General features: G+C 39.6%; 1 protein-coding gene across 1 annotated transcript in view; it reads left to right on the forward strand.

Annotated features, from left to right (window-relative positions):
- The window catches only part of SLC22A24 (solute carrier family 22 member 24), a gene marked incomplete at its 5' end in the record, with an annotated part of 54711 nt that overhangs the window by 12385 nt on the left and 23874 nt on the right, over positions 1-18452 (forward strand). Inside the window, 5 exon segments of the mRNA NM_001131889.2 lie at positions 619-629; positions 1736-1745; positions 2296-2411; positions 16925-17079; positions 17180-17348. Coding sequence (NP_001125361.1) covers positions 619-629; positions 1736-1745; positions 2296-2411; positions 16925-17079; positions 17180-17348 — 461 coding nt within the window.

Below are 18452 nucleotides of genomic sequence, written 5' to 3' on the forward strand. Positions count from 1 at the left end.
CCCTGCAATGGGGCTACAGACACCCCACCATAGGGCTATAGAATCCATCAAGAGAAGGAAGGAGGTGTTGGCAGTGTCTAGGATACTCACCAATGCAGACACACCACACTGGGGCTACAGACAGACACCCTCTGATAGAGCTACAGTTAAGGGACATCTCCCCATGACTATTTCTCCATTGCAATTAAACCCATGTACATTGGATTGGCAGCTCCCCACCAGTAGAGAGAGTACCAGTCAGCCACCAGTCCAAGAGAACTAGGCGACCACTTGGGCTGCCTTCTGGATCCATTGCTGAAGAGGGGGCCACTGAACCATGGGCAGGTAGCCACAAGGGCAATCCCAGATGAGCTCCCAAATTTGCAACCACCCAAGGGTGAGACACCTTATCCAGTGTCTAGACAGAGCCTATTCATCAAGACAGGGGAATTGCAATCAAGAAAGAATAATTCATGCAGAGCCAGCTGTGCAGGAGACCAGAGTTTTATTATTACTCAAATCAGCCTCAAAACAGTTGTTGAGATGTTTGAAGAAGTGGGAGTCAGTTGGAAAGAGGTCAGGTGAATATGGTGGATAAGGCAAAACTTCGTAGCCGAATTTGTTCAACTTTTGAAGCATTGGTTGTATGATGTGCAGTTGGATGTTGTCATGGAGAAGAATTGGGCCCTTTTTATTGACCAGTGCCAGTTGCAGGTGTTGCAGTTTTCAGTGCATCTCATCGATGTGCTGAGCATACTTCTCAGATGTAACAGTTTCACTGGGATTCAGAAAGCTGTAGTGGATCAGACCAGCAACAGACCACCAAACAGTGACCATGACTTTTTTTGGTGCAAGTTTGGCTTTGGAAAGTGCTTTGGAGCTGCTTCTCAATTCAGTCACTAAGCTGGTCATTGTCAGTTGTCATATAAAATCTACTTTTCATCACACATTACAGTCTGGTTGAGGAATGGTTTGTTGTTGTGTAGAATAAGAAGATGACACTTCAAAACAATGATGTTTTCTATTTGCAGTCAGCTCATGAGGCACCCACTTATCAAGCTTTTTCACCTTTCCAATTTGTCCCAAATGTCAAATGACTGTAGAATAGTCAACGCTGAGTTCTTTGGCAACTTCTTGTGTAGTTGCAAGAGGATCAGCTTCGATGATTGCTCTCAATTGGTCATTGTTGACTTCTGATGGCCGGCCACTACACTCCTCATCTTCAAGGCTGTCCTCTCCTTTGCAAAACTTCTTGAACCACCACTGCACTGTATGTTCATTAGCAGTTTCTGGGTCAAATGTGTTGTTTATGTTGCAAGTTGTATCCACTGCTTTACAGCCCATTTTGAACTCAAATAAGAAAATCACTCGGATTTGCTTTTTGTCTAACATCATTTCCATAGTCAAAAATAAACATAAAATAAACAGCAAGTAATAAGTCATTAGCAAAAAAATAAAATGAGAAATGTCCATTGCAATGACTGATAACATAACCACATTTATTTAAGAATGTATTCCAATATCAAATGGCAAATTCCAACAATGCAAAAACCACAATTACATTTGCACCAACCTAATATTAAGCGAATTAATTAAACAAACTAAACATAAACCTGTTATTATGTCATTTAATCTAGGGAGAAAGACCTATAATTTTTAAAGTATTTGAAATGCTGTTAGGCAAATGTTATGCTAGGCTGCCCCAGTTTTGAACGATTCTCAATACTTAAAAAACTGATACCCAGAGCAAGTAAATCAGAACCTCTGGGCACAGGATCCAGGCATCAGTATTTTTAAAGCTGTTCAGGTGATTCAATATGTGGACAAAGATGAGACTGTAGTAGTTGAATTATAGACTGCTAAATGAAGTCAAAGGCAGAGCTCATATGTTACCTACATGATGAGGGAAGCCTTCTTAGAAAGATTGTGGGGGTTTTATATTTTTTTAAATTTTTTGTACCTAAAGTCTTTAATTGTTTTTTATGTGCTTTTAATTATGATACCCAAAAAAAAAGTGTATAAGGTAATGCATTAAAGGAACTCAGTGGTCTGAGAGGAAAAGGAATAAAGACATGTAGACACGTGGATATATATTTTGGAAGGTTAGGAGGTGAGAGAGAGATAGATGCATTTGAAAAGTTGAAATAAGTTTAGTATTTTTAGAATATGAGCTACCAGAAAAGAGTACCTGCAGATGAATCTGGAGAGGGAGGCAGGACCTGCCTAGCAGAGGATTGTGTACACCATATGTAGCAGTTTGGAGTCAGTTTCTACTAAAGAGTTGAAACTCTTCTCAAGCTCTGCTGTACTGCTTTCTTTCTCTTCCAGTGGGACCTTGTATGTGAATCTCAGTCACTAAAATCAATGGTTCAATCCCTATTTATGGCTGGGTCACTGCTGGGAGGTCTAATATATGGCCATCTTTCAGACAGGTGAGTGTCATCTCACTTTCTTTGGGGCTGTTTATCAGATGATATATTCATTCCTTTATTTTAGAAATATTTACTGAGCTGTAACTGTATACTTTGCATTGTGCTATGTGCTGATCTCTCTTTCTGACTCCAGGAAGCTATAGCTGATTAAGAATGCTTATTTGAATTAGAAATGATACTTGGGTATTAAAAGTCTGTTCATTGTACTGAATAAAAGAGGACAGAAAAAGACATCCAAATCAGATTCAAAGAAGTTTCAGGAAGGGATTTTGAGAGTAGATTACAGGATTTGAGGTTTACTTGTAGGAGTTAGTTCAATACAGGGAGAGGAAGGGTGTTTGGGGCAGGAGGTGCTTCGTGTCTGAAAGTGCACATTGGTGAAACAGCATTATTGGCCTTGACAATGTTCTGAACCACCTAGACCCTGTGAGATAAATGATTGCAGGCACTTTTGGACTGGCCACCATCTCATACCTGCAGCATAAATGTTCATGTGCAGTGGGTAGTCATCATTATAAAATCTGATGGTTGTGCAGCACTGTGGCACTCACAGAATGGGAAGACATTGCACCTCTAACCTGGATGCTGATCCTTGTGAAATAATTTTAAAAGGTCATTTGTATAACCACATAAAGGTTATACAAAACAGATTGTATTTATCTACTAATCTACTCTAATAGATTGTGGTATATTCATATAAATAAATTAAGAACCTAGAATGGAATGGGTACGGTGGCTCACACCCATAATCCCAACACTTTGGGAGGCCAGGGTGGGTGAATCACTTGGGGTAAGGAGTTTGAGACCAGCCTGGCCAATACTGTGAAACCCTATCTCTACTAAAAATACAAAAATTAGCCTGGCATGGTGGCTGGAACCTATATAGCTCCCAGCTATTCAGGAGGCTGAGGTGTGAGAATCACCTGAACCCAGAAGACAGAGGTTGCAGTGAGCTGAGATCATGCCACTGTACTCTGGCCTGGGCAACAAAGCGAGACACTATCTGAAAAAAAAAAAGAAAAAAGAAAAAAAAAGAACCTAGGCTGAGTTTGCTTGAGGATGAGATGTCTGGGGGTTCCTATGTCCTGGCAGAGCTCCTTCTGAAGGAACTCAACCATGGCTGTCACTGAAGCATGTCACCCACAAGGACACTGAGGAGAGTTTGGATGCTCAATGCCATCTGACAGTCTTTATTTAAAAATTGTGACCTGGGATCACTTCCAAGATGGCTGAATAGGAATAGCTCCGGTCTGCAGCTCCCAGTGAGATCAACACAGAAGATGGGTGATTTCTGCATTTCCAACTGATGTACCTGGTTCATCTCATTGGGACTGGTTGGACAGTGGGTGCAACCCATGGAGGGTGAGCTGAAGCAGGGCAGGGTGCCGCCTCACCCGGGAAGTGCAAGGGATTGAGGGATTTCCCTTTCCTAGCCAAAGGAAGCTGTGACAGACTGTACCTGGAGAAACAGTACACTCCTGACCAAATACTGCATTTTTCCCACAGTCTTAGCAACCTGCAGATCAGGAGATTCCCTCCCATGCCTGGCTCGGTGGTCCCATGCCTACTGAGCCTTGACCACTGCTAGTACAGCAGTCTGAGGTTGACCTGCGATACTGCAGCTTGATGGGGGAGGGGTATCCGCCATTGCTGAGGCTTGAGTAGCTCACAGTGTAAACAAAGTGGCAGGGAAGTTCAAACTGGGCAGAGCCCACTGTAGCTCAGTAAGGACTACTGCCTCTCTAGATTCCACCTCTGGGGGAAGGGCATAGCTGAACAAAAGGCAGCAGACAGCTTCTGCAGACTTAAACGTCCCTGTCTGACAGCTCTGAAGAGACTAGTGGTTCTCTCAGCATGGCATTCGAGCTCTGAGAACAGACAGGCTGCCTCCTCAAGTGGGTCCCTGGCCCCCATGTAGCCTGACTGGAAGACACTTCCCAGTAGGGGCTGACAGACACCTCATACAGGTGGGTGCCCCTCTGGGAAGAAGCTTCCAGAGGAAGGATCAGGCAGCAATATTTGCTGTTCTGCACTATTTGCTGTTCTGCAGCCTCTACTGGTGAAACCCAGGCAAACAGCGTCTGGAGTGGACCTCCAGCAAACTCCAACAGACCTGCAGCTGAGGGACCTGACTGTTAGAATGAAAACTAACAAACAGAAAGGAATAGCATCACCATCAACAAAAAGGACATCTACACCAAAACCCATCTGTAGGTCACCAACATCAAAGACCAAAGGTAGATAAAACCACAAAGATAAGGAGAAACCAGAGCAGAAAATCTGAAAATTCTAAAAACCAGAGTGCCTCTTCTCCTCCAAAGTTCACAGCTCCTCGCCAGCAAGGGAAAAAAACTGGATGAAGAATGAGTTTGACAAGTTGACAGAAGTAGACTTCAGAAGGTCGATAATAACAAACTTCTCCAAGCTAAAGAAGCATGTTTTAACCCATCTCAAGGAAGCTAAAAACCTTGAAAAAAGGTTAGACAAAAGGCTAAATAAAATAAGCAGTGTAGAGAAGACCTTAAAGGACTGGATGGAGCTGAAAACCACAGCATGAGAACTTCATGATGCACGCACAAGCTAAAATAGCCTATTGGATCAAGTGGAAGAAAGGATATCAATGATTGAAGATCAAATGAATGAAATAAAGTGAGAAGACAAGATTAGAGAAAAAAGAGTGAAAAGAAATGAACAAAGCCGTCAAGAAATATGGGACTATGTGAAAAGACCAAATATATGTTTGATTGGTGTACCTGAAAGTGACGGAGAGAATGGAACCAAGTTAGAAGACACTCTTCAGGATATTATCCAGGAGAGCTTCCCTAACCTAGATAGGCAGGCCTACATTCAAATCCAGGAAATACAGAGAACACCACAAAGATACTCCTTGAGAAGAGCAACCCCAAGACACGTAATTGTCAGATTCACCAAGGTTGAAATGAAGACAAAAAATATTAAGGGCAGCCAGAGATAAGGGTGGGGTTACCCACTAAAGGAAGCCCATCAGACTAATAGCAGATCTCTCAGCAGAAACCCTACAAGCCAGAAGAGAGTGGGGGCCAATATTCAACATTCTTAAAAAAAGAATTTTCAACCCAGAATTTCATGTCCAGCCAAACTAAGCTTCATAAGTGAAGGAGAAATAAAAATTCTTTACAAAGAAGCAAGTGCTGAGAGATTTTGTCACCACCAGGCCTGCCTTACAAGAGTTCCTGAAGGAAGCACTAAACATGGAAAGCAACAACCAGTACCAGCCACTGCAAAAACATACCAAATTGTAAAGACCATTGACACTATGAAGAAATTGCCTCAATTAACAGGCAAAATAACCAGCTAACATCATAATGACAGGATCAAATTCAAACATAACAATATTAACCTTAAATGTAACTGGACTAAATGCTCCAATTAAAAGACACAGACTGGAAAATTGGATAAAGAGTCAAGACTCTTTATCGGTGTGCTGTACTCAGGAAACCCAGCTCACATACAAAGACATGTATAGGCTCAAAATACAGGGAGGGAGGAAGATCTACCAAGCAAATGGAAAGCAAAAAAAGCAGGGGTTGCAATCCTAGTATCTGATAAAACAGACTTTAAACCAACAAAGATCAAAAGAGACAAAGAAGGCCACTATATAATGGTAAAGGGATCAATTCAACAAGAAAAGCTAACTATCCTAAATATATATGCACCCAATACAGGACCACCCAGATTCATAAAGCAAGTTCTTAAAGACCTACAAAAAGACTTAGACTCCCACACAACAATGAGAGACTTTAATGCCCCACTGTCAATATTAGACAGATCAATGACACAGAAGGTTAACAAGGCTATCCAGCACCACCGATCCCACAGAAATACAAACTACCATCAGAGAACACTACGAACACCTCTATACAAATAAACTAGAAAATCTAGAAGAAATTGACAAATTCCTGGACAAATACACCCTCCCAAGACTAAACCAGGAAGAAGTTGAATCTCTGAATAGAACAATAATGGGCTCTGAAATTGAGGCAATAATTAATAGCCTACCAATCAAAAAAAGTCCAGGACCAGATGGATTCACAGCTGAATTCTGCCATAGGTACAAAGAGGAGTAGGTACCATTCCTTCTGAAACTATTCCAATGAATAGAAAAAGAGGGAATCCTCCCTAATTCATTTTATGAGACCAGCATCATCATGATAGCAAAGCCTGACAGAGACATACAAAAAAAGATAATTTTTGACCAATATCTCTGATGAACATTGATGTGAAAATCCTCAATAAAATACTAGCAAACCAAATCCAGCAGCACATCAAAAAGCTTATCCACCATGATCAAGTCAGCTTCATCCCTGGGATGCAAGGCTGGTTCAACATATGCAAATCAATAAACGTAATCCATCACATAAACAGAACCAATGTCAAAAACCACATGATTATCTCAATAGATGCAGAAAAGACCTTTGACAAAATTCAACAGCACTTCATGCTAAAAACTGTCAATAAACTAGGTATAGATGGAACGTATCTCAAAATAATAAGAGTTATTTATGACAAACCCAAAGCCAATATCATACTGAATGGGCAAAAACTGGAAGCATTCCCTTTGAAAACTGGCACAAGACAAGGATGTCCTTTCTCACCACTCCCATTCAACATAGTGTTGGAAGTTCTGGCCAAGGCAATCAGGCAAGAGAAAGAAATAAAGCATATTCAGTTAGGAAAAGGGGAAGTCAAATTGTCTCTGTTTGCAGATGAAATTATTGTATACTTAGAAAACCCCATCATCTCAGCCCAAAATCTCCTTAAGCTGATAAGCAACTTTAGCAAAGTCTCAGGATAAAAAATTAATGTGGAAAAATCACAAGTATTCCTATACACCAATAACAGACAAACAGAGAGCCAAATCATGAGTGAATTCCCATCCACAGTTACTACAAAGAAAATCAAATACCTAGGAATCCAACTTACAAGGGATGTGAAGAACCTCCTCAAGGAAAACTACAAACCGCTGCTCAACAAAATAAAAGAGGACACAAACAAATGGAAGAACATTCCATGCTCATGGATAGGAAGAATCAATATCATGAAAATGGTCCTGCTGTCCAAGGTAATTTATAGATTCAATGCCATCCCCATCAAGCTATCAATGCCTTTCTTCACAGAATTGGAAAAAAACTACTTTAAACTTCACATGGAACCAAAAAGAGACCACATAGCCAAGACAACCCTAAGCAAAAAGATCAAAGCTGGAAGCAAATGCTACCTGACTTCAAACTATACTACAAGGCTACAATAATCAAAACAGTATGGTACTGGTACCAAAACAGATATATAGACCAATGGAACAAAATAGAAGCCTCAGAAATAACACCACACATCTACAACCATCTGATCTTTGATAAACCTGACAAAAACAAGCAATGGGGAAAGGATTTCCTTTTTAATAAGTGGTGCTGGGAAAACTGGCTAGCCATATGTAGAAAGCTAAAACTGGATCCCTTCCTTACATTTTATATGAAAATTAACTCAAGACGGATTAAAGACTTAAATGTAAGACCTAACACCATAAAAACCCTAGAAGAAGGCCGGGCGCGGTGGCTCATGTCTGTAATCCCAGCACTTTGGGAGGTTGAGGCGGGTGGATCACAAGGTCAGGAGATCAAGACCATCTTGGCTAACACAGTGAAACCCCATCTCTACTAAAAAAAATACAAAAAATTAGCTGGGCGCGGTGGCAGGCGCCTGTAGTCCCAGCTACTTGGGAGGCTGAGGCAGGAGAATGGTGTCAACCCGAGAGGCAGAGCTTGCAGTGAGCCGAGATCATGCCACTGCAGTCCGGCCTGGGCAAAAGAGCGAAACTCCTTCTGGAAAAAAAAAAAAAAAAAAAAAACCCTAGAAGAAAACCTAGACAGTACCATTCAGGACTTAGGCATGAGCAAAGACTTCATGACTAAAACACTAAAAGCAACGGCAACAAAAGCCAAAATAGACAAATGCGATCTAATTTGTAGGGACCAGCCCTACAGGGTCTGTGGGTTTTTCTCCCCATGTACAGAGATAAGAGATTGTAGATATAAAGACACAAGACAAAGAGGTAAAAGAAAAGACAGCTGGGCCTGGGGGACCACTACCACCAAGACGTGGAGACTAGTAGTGGCCCCAAATGCCAGGCTGTGCTGTTATTTATTGGATACCAGACAACGGGGCAGTAAGGAATGTGAGCCATCTCCAATGTTAGGTAAGGTCACGTGGGTCACGTGTCCACTGAACAGGGGGCCCTTCCCAGTTTGGCAGCTGAGGCAGACAGAGAGAGAGAGGAGAGAGTTTATGCCATTATTTCTGCATTTCAGAGACTTTTAGTACTCTCACTAATTCTGCTACTGCTATCTAGAAGGCAGAGCCAGGTGTACAGGATGGAACACAAAAGCAGACCAGGAGCGTGACCGCTGAAACACAGCATCACAGGGAGATGGTTAGGCCTCCGGATAACTGCAGGTGGGCCTGAATGATGTCAGGCCCTCCACAAGAGGTGGTGGAGCAGAGTCTTCTCTAACTCCCCCAGGGAAAGGGAGAATCCCTTTCCCAGTCTGCTAAGTAGTGGGTGCTTTTCCTAGGCACTGACGCTACCAGTAGACCAAGGTCCGCTAGGTAACAGGTGTCTTCCCAGGCGCTGGTGTTACCGCTAGACCAAGGAGCCCTCTGGTGGCTATGTCCAGGCATAACAGAAGGCTGACACTCTTGTCTTCTGGTCACTTCTCACCGTGACCCTTCAGCTCCTATCTCTGTATGGCCTGGTTTCTCCTAAGTTATAATTGTAGAGTGAAGATTATTATAATATTGGAATAAAGAGTAATTGCTACAAACTAATGATTAATAATATTCATATATAATCATATCTATGATCTATATCTAGTATAACTATTCTTATTTTATATATTTTCTTTATTATACTGGAACAGCTCGTGCCCTCAGTCTCTTGCCTCGGTGCCTGGGTGGCTTGCCGCCCACACTAATTAAACTAAAGAGCTTCTGCACAACAAAAGTAACTATCATCAGAGTGAACAGGCAACCTACAGAATGGGAGAAAATATTTGCAGTCTATCCATCTGACAAATGGCTAATATCCAGAATCTAAAAAGAACTTAAACAAATTTACAAAAAAAAAATCAAAAAGTGGGCAAAGGATATGAACAGACATTTCTCAAAAGAAGACATTTATGCAGCCAACAGACATATGAAAAAATGCTCATCATCACTCGTCATCAGAGAAATGCAAATCAAAACCACAATGAGATACCATCTCGCACTAGTTAGAATGGCAATGATTAAAAAGTCAGGAAACAAGAGGTGCTGGAGAGGATGTGGAGAAATAGGAACACTTTTACACTGTTGGTGGGAGTGTAAATTAATTTAACCATTGTGGAAGACAGTGTGGCAATTCCTCAAGGTTCTAGAACTAGAAGTACCATTTGACCCAGCAATCGCATTCCTGGGTATATACACAAAGGATTATAAATCATGCTACTATAAAGACACATGCACACATATGTTTATTGTGGCACTATTCACAATAGCAAAGACTTGGAACCAACCCAAATATCCACCAATGATAGACTGGATTAAGAAAATGTGGCACATATACACCATGGAATACTATGCAGCCATAAAAAAGGATGAGTTCATGTCCTTTGCAGGGACTTGAATGAAGCTGGAAACCATCATTCTAAGCAAACTATCACAAGGACTGAAAGCCACACACTGCATGTTCTCACTTATAGGTGGGAATTGAACAATGAGAACACATGGACACAGGGTAGGGAACATCACCCACCAGGGCCTGTCAGGGAGTGGGGGGCTGGTGCAATGATATCATTAGGAGAAATACCTAATGTAAATGATGACTTGATGGGTGCAGCAAACCAATATGGCACATGTATACATATGTAACAAACCTGCACATTGTGCACATGTATCCTAGAACTTAAGGTATAATTTTTAAAAATCACAAGTATTCCTATACACCAATAACAGACAAACTGAGAGCCAAATCCTGAGTGAACTCCCATTCACAATTGCTACTAAGAGAATAAAATATCTAGGAATACAACTTACAAAGGATCTGATGGACCTCTTCAAGGAGAACCACTGCTCAAAGAAATAAGAGAGGACACAAACAAATGGGAAAACATTCCATGCTCATGGATAAAAAGCATCAATACTGTGAAAATTGCCATACTTCCCAAAGTAATTTATACATTCAATGCTATCCCCATCAAGCTACCACTGACTTTCTTCACAGAATTGGAAAAAACTGCTTTAGGTTTCATATGGAACCAAAAAAGACCCCACATAGCTAAGAAAATCCTAAGCAAAAAGAATAAAGCTGGAGGCAACACATTACCTGACTTCAAGTTATGCTAAAAGGCTACAGTAATCAAAACAGCATGGTACTGGTACCAAAACAGATATATAGACCAATGGAACAGAATAGGGGCCTCAGAAATAACACCACACATCTACAACCATCTGATCTTTGACAAACCTGACAAAAACAAGCAATGGGGAAAGGATTCCCTATTTAATAAATGGTATTGGGAAAACAGGCTAGCCATATGCAGAAAATTGAAACTGGACCTCTTCCTTACACCTTATACAAAAATTAATTCAAGATGGATTAAAGACTTAAAAGTAAGACCTAAAACCATAAAAATCCTAGAAGAAAACCTAGGCAATACCATTCAGATCATAGGCACAGGCAAAGACTTCATGTCTAAAACACCAAAGCAATGACAACAAAAGCCAAAATAGACAAATGGGATCTAATTAAACTAAAGAGCTTCTGCACAGCAAAAGAAACTATCATCAGAGTGAACAGGAAACATACAGAATGGGAGAAAATTTTTGCAATCTATCCATCAGACAAAGGGCTAATATCCAGAACCTAAAAAGAACTTAAACAAATTTACAAGAAAAAAAACAAACGTCAGACTGTTGTGGGGTGGGGGGAGGGGGGAGGGATAGCATTGGGAGATATACCTAATGCTAGATGACGAGTTAGTGGGTGCAGCGCACCAGCATGGCACATGTATACATATGTAACTAACCTGCACATTGCGCACATATACCCTAAAACCTAAAGTATAATAATAATAAATAAATAAAAACAAAAAAAACAAAAACAAAACAAAACAAAAACGACCCCCATCAAAAAGTGGGCGAAGGATATGAACAGACACTTCTCAAAAGAAGACATTTATGCAGCCAAAAGACACGTGAAAAAACGCTCATCATCACTGGCCATCAGAGAAATGCAAATCAAAACCACAATGAGATACCATCTCACGCCAGTTAGAATAGCAATCATTTAAAAAGTCAGGAAACAACATGCTGGAGAGGATGTGGAGAAATGGGAACACTTTTACACTGTTGGTGGGAATGTAAATTAGTTCAACCATTGTGGAAGACAGTGTGGTGATTCCTCAAGGATCTAGAACCAGAAATATTACTTCACCCAGAATCCTACTACTTGGTATAAACCCAAAGGATTATAAATCATGCTACTATAAAGACACCTGCACAAGTATGTTTATTGCGGCACTATTCACAATGGCAAAGACTTGGAACCAACCCAAATGTCCATCAATGATAGACTGAATTAAGAAAATGTAGCACATATAGATGATGGAATACTATGCAGCCATAAAAAAGGATGAGTTCATGTCCTTTGCAGGGACATGGATGAAGCTGGAAACCATCATTCTTAGCAAACTAACACAGGAACAGAAAACCAAACACCGCATGTTCTCACTCACAGGTGGGAGTTGAACAATGAGAACACATGGACACTGGGAGGGGAACATCACACACCAGGGCCTGTTGGGGAGTGCAGAGCTAGGGGAGGAGTAGCATTAGGAGAAATACCTAATGTAGATGACGAGTTCATGGGTGCAGCAAACCACCATGGCACTTGTATACCTATGTAATAAAACTGCACATTCTGCACAGGTACCCTAGAACTTAAAGTATAATAAAAAAAATTTTAATGAAAAATAAACTTCAATGAAATGTTTAATAAGGGATATAACAATGATTGGGTTTGTGACAGTTGAGTTGAAAAGATTGTTAGTAAGAGCTAATAGTGGCAGCCAGGAGACCAGTTGTAAAATAATTTATTTCAATAACCATGGCTCAGATTTGTAAGATGACCCTAACAGATCTAAAATAGTAAAGGGATATTTTGGAAGATAGTAAAGGAACTCTAGAAGTTATCAAGTTCAACCTCCTATCAAATGAAGGAACTTCTGCATTTCTAACAAATAACTACCTTGTTCTGTTACAAAACCTTTAAGAATATGTTGCTCACTTCTCTAAAAAGAACCATCTGCTAGTATTTGACTCCTGTTAATATCACACAGTTAATCCATACATCGAATTTATCTCATTATCTGTGCCTTCTCAAGCTTGAAAGTTTTTTCTGTCTTTCTTCCCCCCAGGACCTAGATGACACTCAATAGTATTCCATTGCACTTAGAATAAAATCTAAGTTTTCTTATCATAAATCTTGCCAGCTCTGAGATCTGGCTGCTGTATCCCTTTCTCACCTAATCTATTCCCTTCTTCCATTTTCTGCTAGTCTTCAAGACATCAAGCTGGTTCCCATCATGTAGCATTTACGCTTGCTGTTCCTTCTGGCCATAATATTCTTTTTTCTGCACATAGCTCAGCCTATACCTTCTATTTACTCAAATTTAAATTTCACCCCCTCAAAGATCTCTTCCTTGACTCCTATCTGGTGGTGCCTTCACCCAAGTTACTCTCAGTAAATTTCTCAATCTTTATTTTTAAAGGGAATTTTACAATAAAACCTTTTTAAAGACTTACTCCTCCACTGAGTAGTAGCAAGGACCATTTAAAAGGCTGTTGAAATAGTCCAGAGGAAAGATCATAAGAATGTAAATTAAAGGGGTATCAAGGGAGATGGTAAGATAGAGTTGGATTTGTAAAATGTTTTAGAGGTAGAGACAATAAGAGTTACTGATAAGTTTAGAATATTTTCCACTATTGGGGGACTGCTAGGAAGAGAAATAGAAGAATCCAAGGGGATATCAGGCTTTTGGACTGAGCAAACAAGTAAATTCTGATGCCGCTATACAAGATGAGAGAAGACTAGAAAGGAAGCAAATCTGGAGAAGAAAGTCAAGATGTATGCTTTGGACTTGCTGGGTCAGAGTTGCCTATTAGACATGCATATGGAGTTTCAGGTAGACAGTTGCATATAATGGATATTCAGGTCACAGAAGAGGTCAAAGCTAGAGATAATAATTTAGAATTTATTAGCATATGAATATTTTCATAGTTATGAAAGTGGGAGGGGTAACTCAGGAAAAAAATGTGGATAGAGACCAGTGATATCAAGTAGATTAAACTCTGTCTAAAGCAGGAACTCACCATATGATCACCATTTTACATCACTGTGACTGGCATTGGCATTCTCTTACCTTATTAATCAAGTTTTCCAGCCTTGACTTCTTTCTTTTTCAGGTTTCAAAGCTACCCAGATTTTTTCATTATGCACTGTAGTATACAACTGTGCCTTCATTCTTTTTTCACTAGCATTCATTTTCACCTTAATGTAAGTTCATTAAACCAAATCAAGACTGACACAACTTTTTCATTCTAGATGCTCTTTGCCTCTTCTTCTTCCTCCTCCAATCAAAACATGCACATAGTATTCTATACCACTGTAGGATTACTTTAGTTAACAATAATATATATAGTTTCAAATAGCTCAAAGGAGGATATCTAATGTTTCCAACACAAAGAAATGATAAATGTTTTGAGAAGATAGATATGCTAATCACCCCATTCTGATTACTGTACATTATAAGTATTGAAACATCACTATATATCCCATGAATATGTACAATTACTATTTGTTAATTTAAGAATATAGGCCGGGCACAGTAGCTCACGCCTGTAATCCCAGCACTTTGGGAGGCCGAGGCTGGCGGATCACGAAGTCAGGAGATCAAGACCATCCTGGCCAACATGGTGCAACCCCGTCTGTACTAAAAATACACACACAAAAAAACTAGCTGGGCATGGTGATGGGTGCCTGTAGTCCCAGCTACTTGGGAGGCTGAGGTAGGACAATGGCTTGAACCCAGGAGGTGAAGGTTGCAGTGAGCCGAGATGGCACCACCGCACTCCAGCCTGGTGGCAGAGCAAGACTCCGTCTCAATAAATAAATTAATTAATTTTTAAATGTACATGAACCTTCTCTGTTTATCTTCATTAAACACCATCTTCATCTTAGCCCTACCACATTAGTCATGAGAGTTAGCTGCCCAAAATCTTAAACAGTTACCTTAATGAAAGGATAATCCTCATTGATGTTTTAGTCAGATATGGTGGAATGACTCTACAGGGCACCCATCTTTCAGACAGTAGCTCGGAGAACCAGGGCCATTTATTGCAGGCCTTTAATTTCTATGAAAGAGTGTGTAAGACTACAGTGAACCTTTTATGGTCAGGTCTGGAGTTAGCATATATTACTTGCCACATCCAAGTAAATCCCCATGGTAACTACATTGAATTACAAGAAATGCTTTCTTCCAGTAGGCCTTTAAAAAGAAAAATGATGGTAAATATCTAGCCAGACTCTGTACCATCTGTACTTTTAATGAACGAAAATGATTCACTTAATCATTTTCCTTATTTGTGAGGCAATATCTTCGTTAATTTGGGCAAGGCCTCTTTCATGCTTGTGTAACTCTTCACGTCTACCCCATTTGTTTCTATTCCCATCTTTCACCATAAAGGGCTTTCTCATGTGTTTATTATTAATGTTTTTATTTGTTCAAGCTAAAAAAATGTGTGATATCATTGGGTATGCAGGTATTTTAATTTACATAAAAGGTATCCAATCTCTTTCTAACTTTTGTCATTCACCACTGTTTTTGAGATCTACCTCTAGTTTCATGTGCATATCTAGTCTGCTGCTTCAAACTATTTCATAGCTCTTCATAGTGATCCCCCAACAATTTTTTCCTATTCTCATTTCCAGTGATGAATTCCTAACAACAGTATTCCTAACACACCTATTTCTAATATTAACATCTCAATATGTGTTTCTTTACTATGAGAATTTTTTTTACTAATAGGCTTTAATTTTTATGGCAATTTTAGGTTTACAGAAATAATGAGTAGAAAGTACAGAGTGTTCCCATATAATCCCTTCCACAAAGTTTCCCATATTACCAACATTTTGCACTAGTGTGATACATTTATTACAATTGATAGACCAATATTGATACATTATTGATTAAAGTTCATAGTTTATCTCAGGGCTCAATGTTTGTGTTGTACAGTGTTATGGGTTTTGCCAAAAGTATAATGTCATGTATCTACCATCAGAGCATCTCCTTAAAAATGTCCTGTGCTACATATACCTATTTATCACTCCCTCTCATCCAGGAGCAACCACTACCATGAGATTTTTTTTGAGGATATATACATTCTCATTGTACTTATTGTGTTTTTATTTCTCAGTTTTCCCATGATCCCTTCTCCATCATGTCCTATATCATAGATCTTTTTTAAAGATAATTCTACTCTAAGTTGCCTCATACAAATTTAGTAATAAAATATATTCTGTATTAAACACTCAGAGTAAGACATTTTATAAGAGTAATCATGACATAAATATACTACTAGGGTAACAAAAATTACAGAAAAGGTGTCCAAAACTAAAGTTTGTTTGTATGCTAATACTACTGAGAATTTAGTATCAACTCATGTAATTTGGTTAAAGTTAACTCTAGAAAGGGTGCCTGCCCTTCCTGCCACTCTGTGACACACATACTGCTCTTTTCTATGTTTATCTTCCCCTTCTTTGTTTCTAATTCTCTGCCTTACCTCATCCTCTCCTCTGTAAACTTTCTACCAGTTTCTGCACTGAGGGGAACAGTTGCTGAATTTTTTTCTATAGGGCTGAAACACATTTCCCAAGGCCTGTAAATCTAGACATAGCTGAGTGGTTGTTGTGCAGCTTATCTGCAACTTTGATTTATTGTCTTTCCACTCTTCCTTTCAAATAAGTTTAGCTTTTACCTGGACAGGGCAGAGACCCAAGAACAGATCTCTGGATTTCCCTCCTCAGTGCTCTAAACACAACACACATATTCGCTATCCTAAATGCATATGTTTTGTCGAACAAACATTTGGGAAATATGAGGCAACTTCTCATATTTCATCTTCTTTTACATGGCTTTATATGGCAAAAGAGTCCTCCCAGGGATAGTTTGGTGAGAGCTTTGACAACTCTCTCATACTGACAAATAGGGAGGGTTACATCTGTGATTTTTGCTGCTCACTAATATAATTATGCCACCTGGTGTCAAGCACCATGTTTCACTTGTTAAACATTTATTCTAATTTCAAGATGTGCCATTGTTTGTCAAGTTTTCCACATGTTATTTTTGTTCCTAAGTAATCTTATCTGGTTTAATATTTCTTAGGGTTGGACGGAAGATCATATGCAAATTGTGTTTCCTTCAGTTGGCCATCTCTAACACCTGTGCAGCCTTCGCTCCCACCTTCCTTGTTTACTGCATACTGCGCTTCTTGGCAGGGTTCTCCACCATGACTATTTTGGGAAACACTTTTATTCTCAGTAAGTCAATAATTTGAGCATTTTATCATCTCCATGTCTTGAATTGACCTTGAAATTACCATTTGTCTAAAATTATTATTATGTATATGTTTTCTTCCAGGCTTAGAGTGGACATTGCCCCAGTCGCGATCTATGGCAATAATGGTGCTATTATGTTCCTACAGTGTTGGGCAGATGCTCCTAGGAGGGCTGGCTTTTGCCATTCAGGACTGGCGCGTATTGCAACTGACCGTGTCTACACCCATAATTGTCCTCTTCTTGTCCTCTTGGTATGAACAATCTCCACATTCTTTGCCTGTAAGGGAGGCTATGGTAGACATAGAGAGGAAAATTCTGACACCTAGGATCTGTTTGGTCTCTGGTCTAGTCCTGAGCCCTGATGCCCATAGTACCTATTGTGTCACCTGAGAAGCAAACAATGGAATAGGATGACACTATATGTGGGGAGGCTGGCACTTTGCATTCATTATTTTAGACATGGAATTATCATGAAATTATTTTTCTTAATAGAAAAAAAACCCACTTATTTTTGAAGCAAATGTATTATTTATCTAACTTTTGGAATATTATGTGATGGAGATAATTTGGGGGCTTTTGTCATTGTAACTGAGATTGAATATAAGGAAAAGACAATAAATTTATCTACATAACTATTTAAAATTAGAAGAGCATGTTGTCTCTAGCACCAAGAGTTAGGATGGGGGTGACTTCAGGGAACATGACAGAGTAGGATCTCCAAAAATTGGTTCCTCCACAAAAGCAACACAAAACTAGCAAAAAGTTGTCAAAATCATCTCTTTCAGAACTCTGAAAATTAACCAAAGACTTGCAGCAATTTAGGGAATCTTTTGTTGAAGGAAAACTGAGTCCCAGTAAGAAAGTGAACATTGGGATGTTTTTAACATATCTTAGTTTCAGTTCCTACTCTCCAGCTATGCTGTAGCCTTGAAAAAATAACAGCTAACTTTCTTGGTACTAGAGGGAGAAGGACAGAGCTTGAGTTATTTCAAAGCCTCATTCACAAAAAGCTGTCACTATTATACCTTTCTGCTGGCTCCCCTAAGACCCTATTTGGAAGGCTGTCTCTATCTGACCTGACTCAAAGTTGCCTAGTGTGAGAAGGCTCCCCTCATAAGGCATTTGTCAAACATATTTACTGACAAATGTTTTGAGGTCACAGCTGTCTGAAGTGATGGATAACAATTTGGGAAAATAATATAATGAAAAAAAGAGTTGAAAATTAGAAGCTGAGGAACAAAATACAGTTGACCCTTGAACAATGCAGAGTGTTGGGGGCACCAACACCCCATGCACTTGAAAATCTGCAAATATAAATTTTGACTCCCTAAAAACTGAACTACTTATAGCCTACT

This window comes from Pongo abelii, chromosome 9 (assembly GCF_028885655.2).
Source record: "Pongo abelii isolate AG06213 chromosome 9, NHGRI_mPonAbe1-v2.0_pri, whole genome shotgun sequence".
Classification (NCBI taxonomy): domain Eukaryota; kingdom Metazoa; phylum Chordata; class Mammalia; order Primates; family Hominidae; genus Pongo; species Pongo abelii.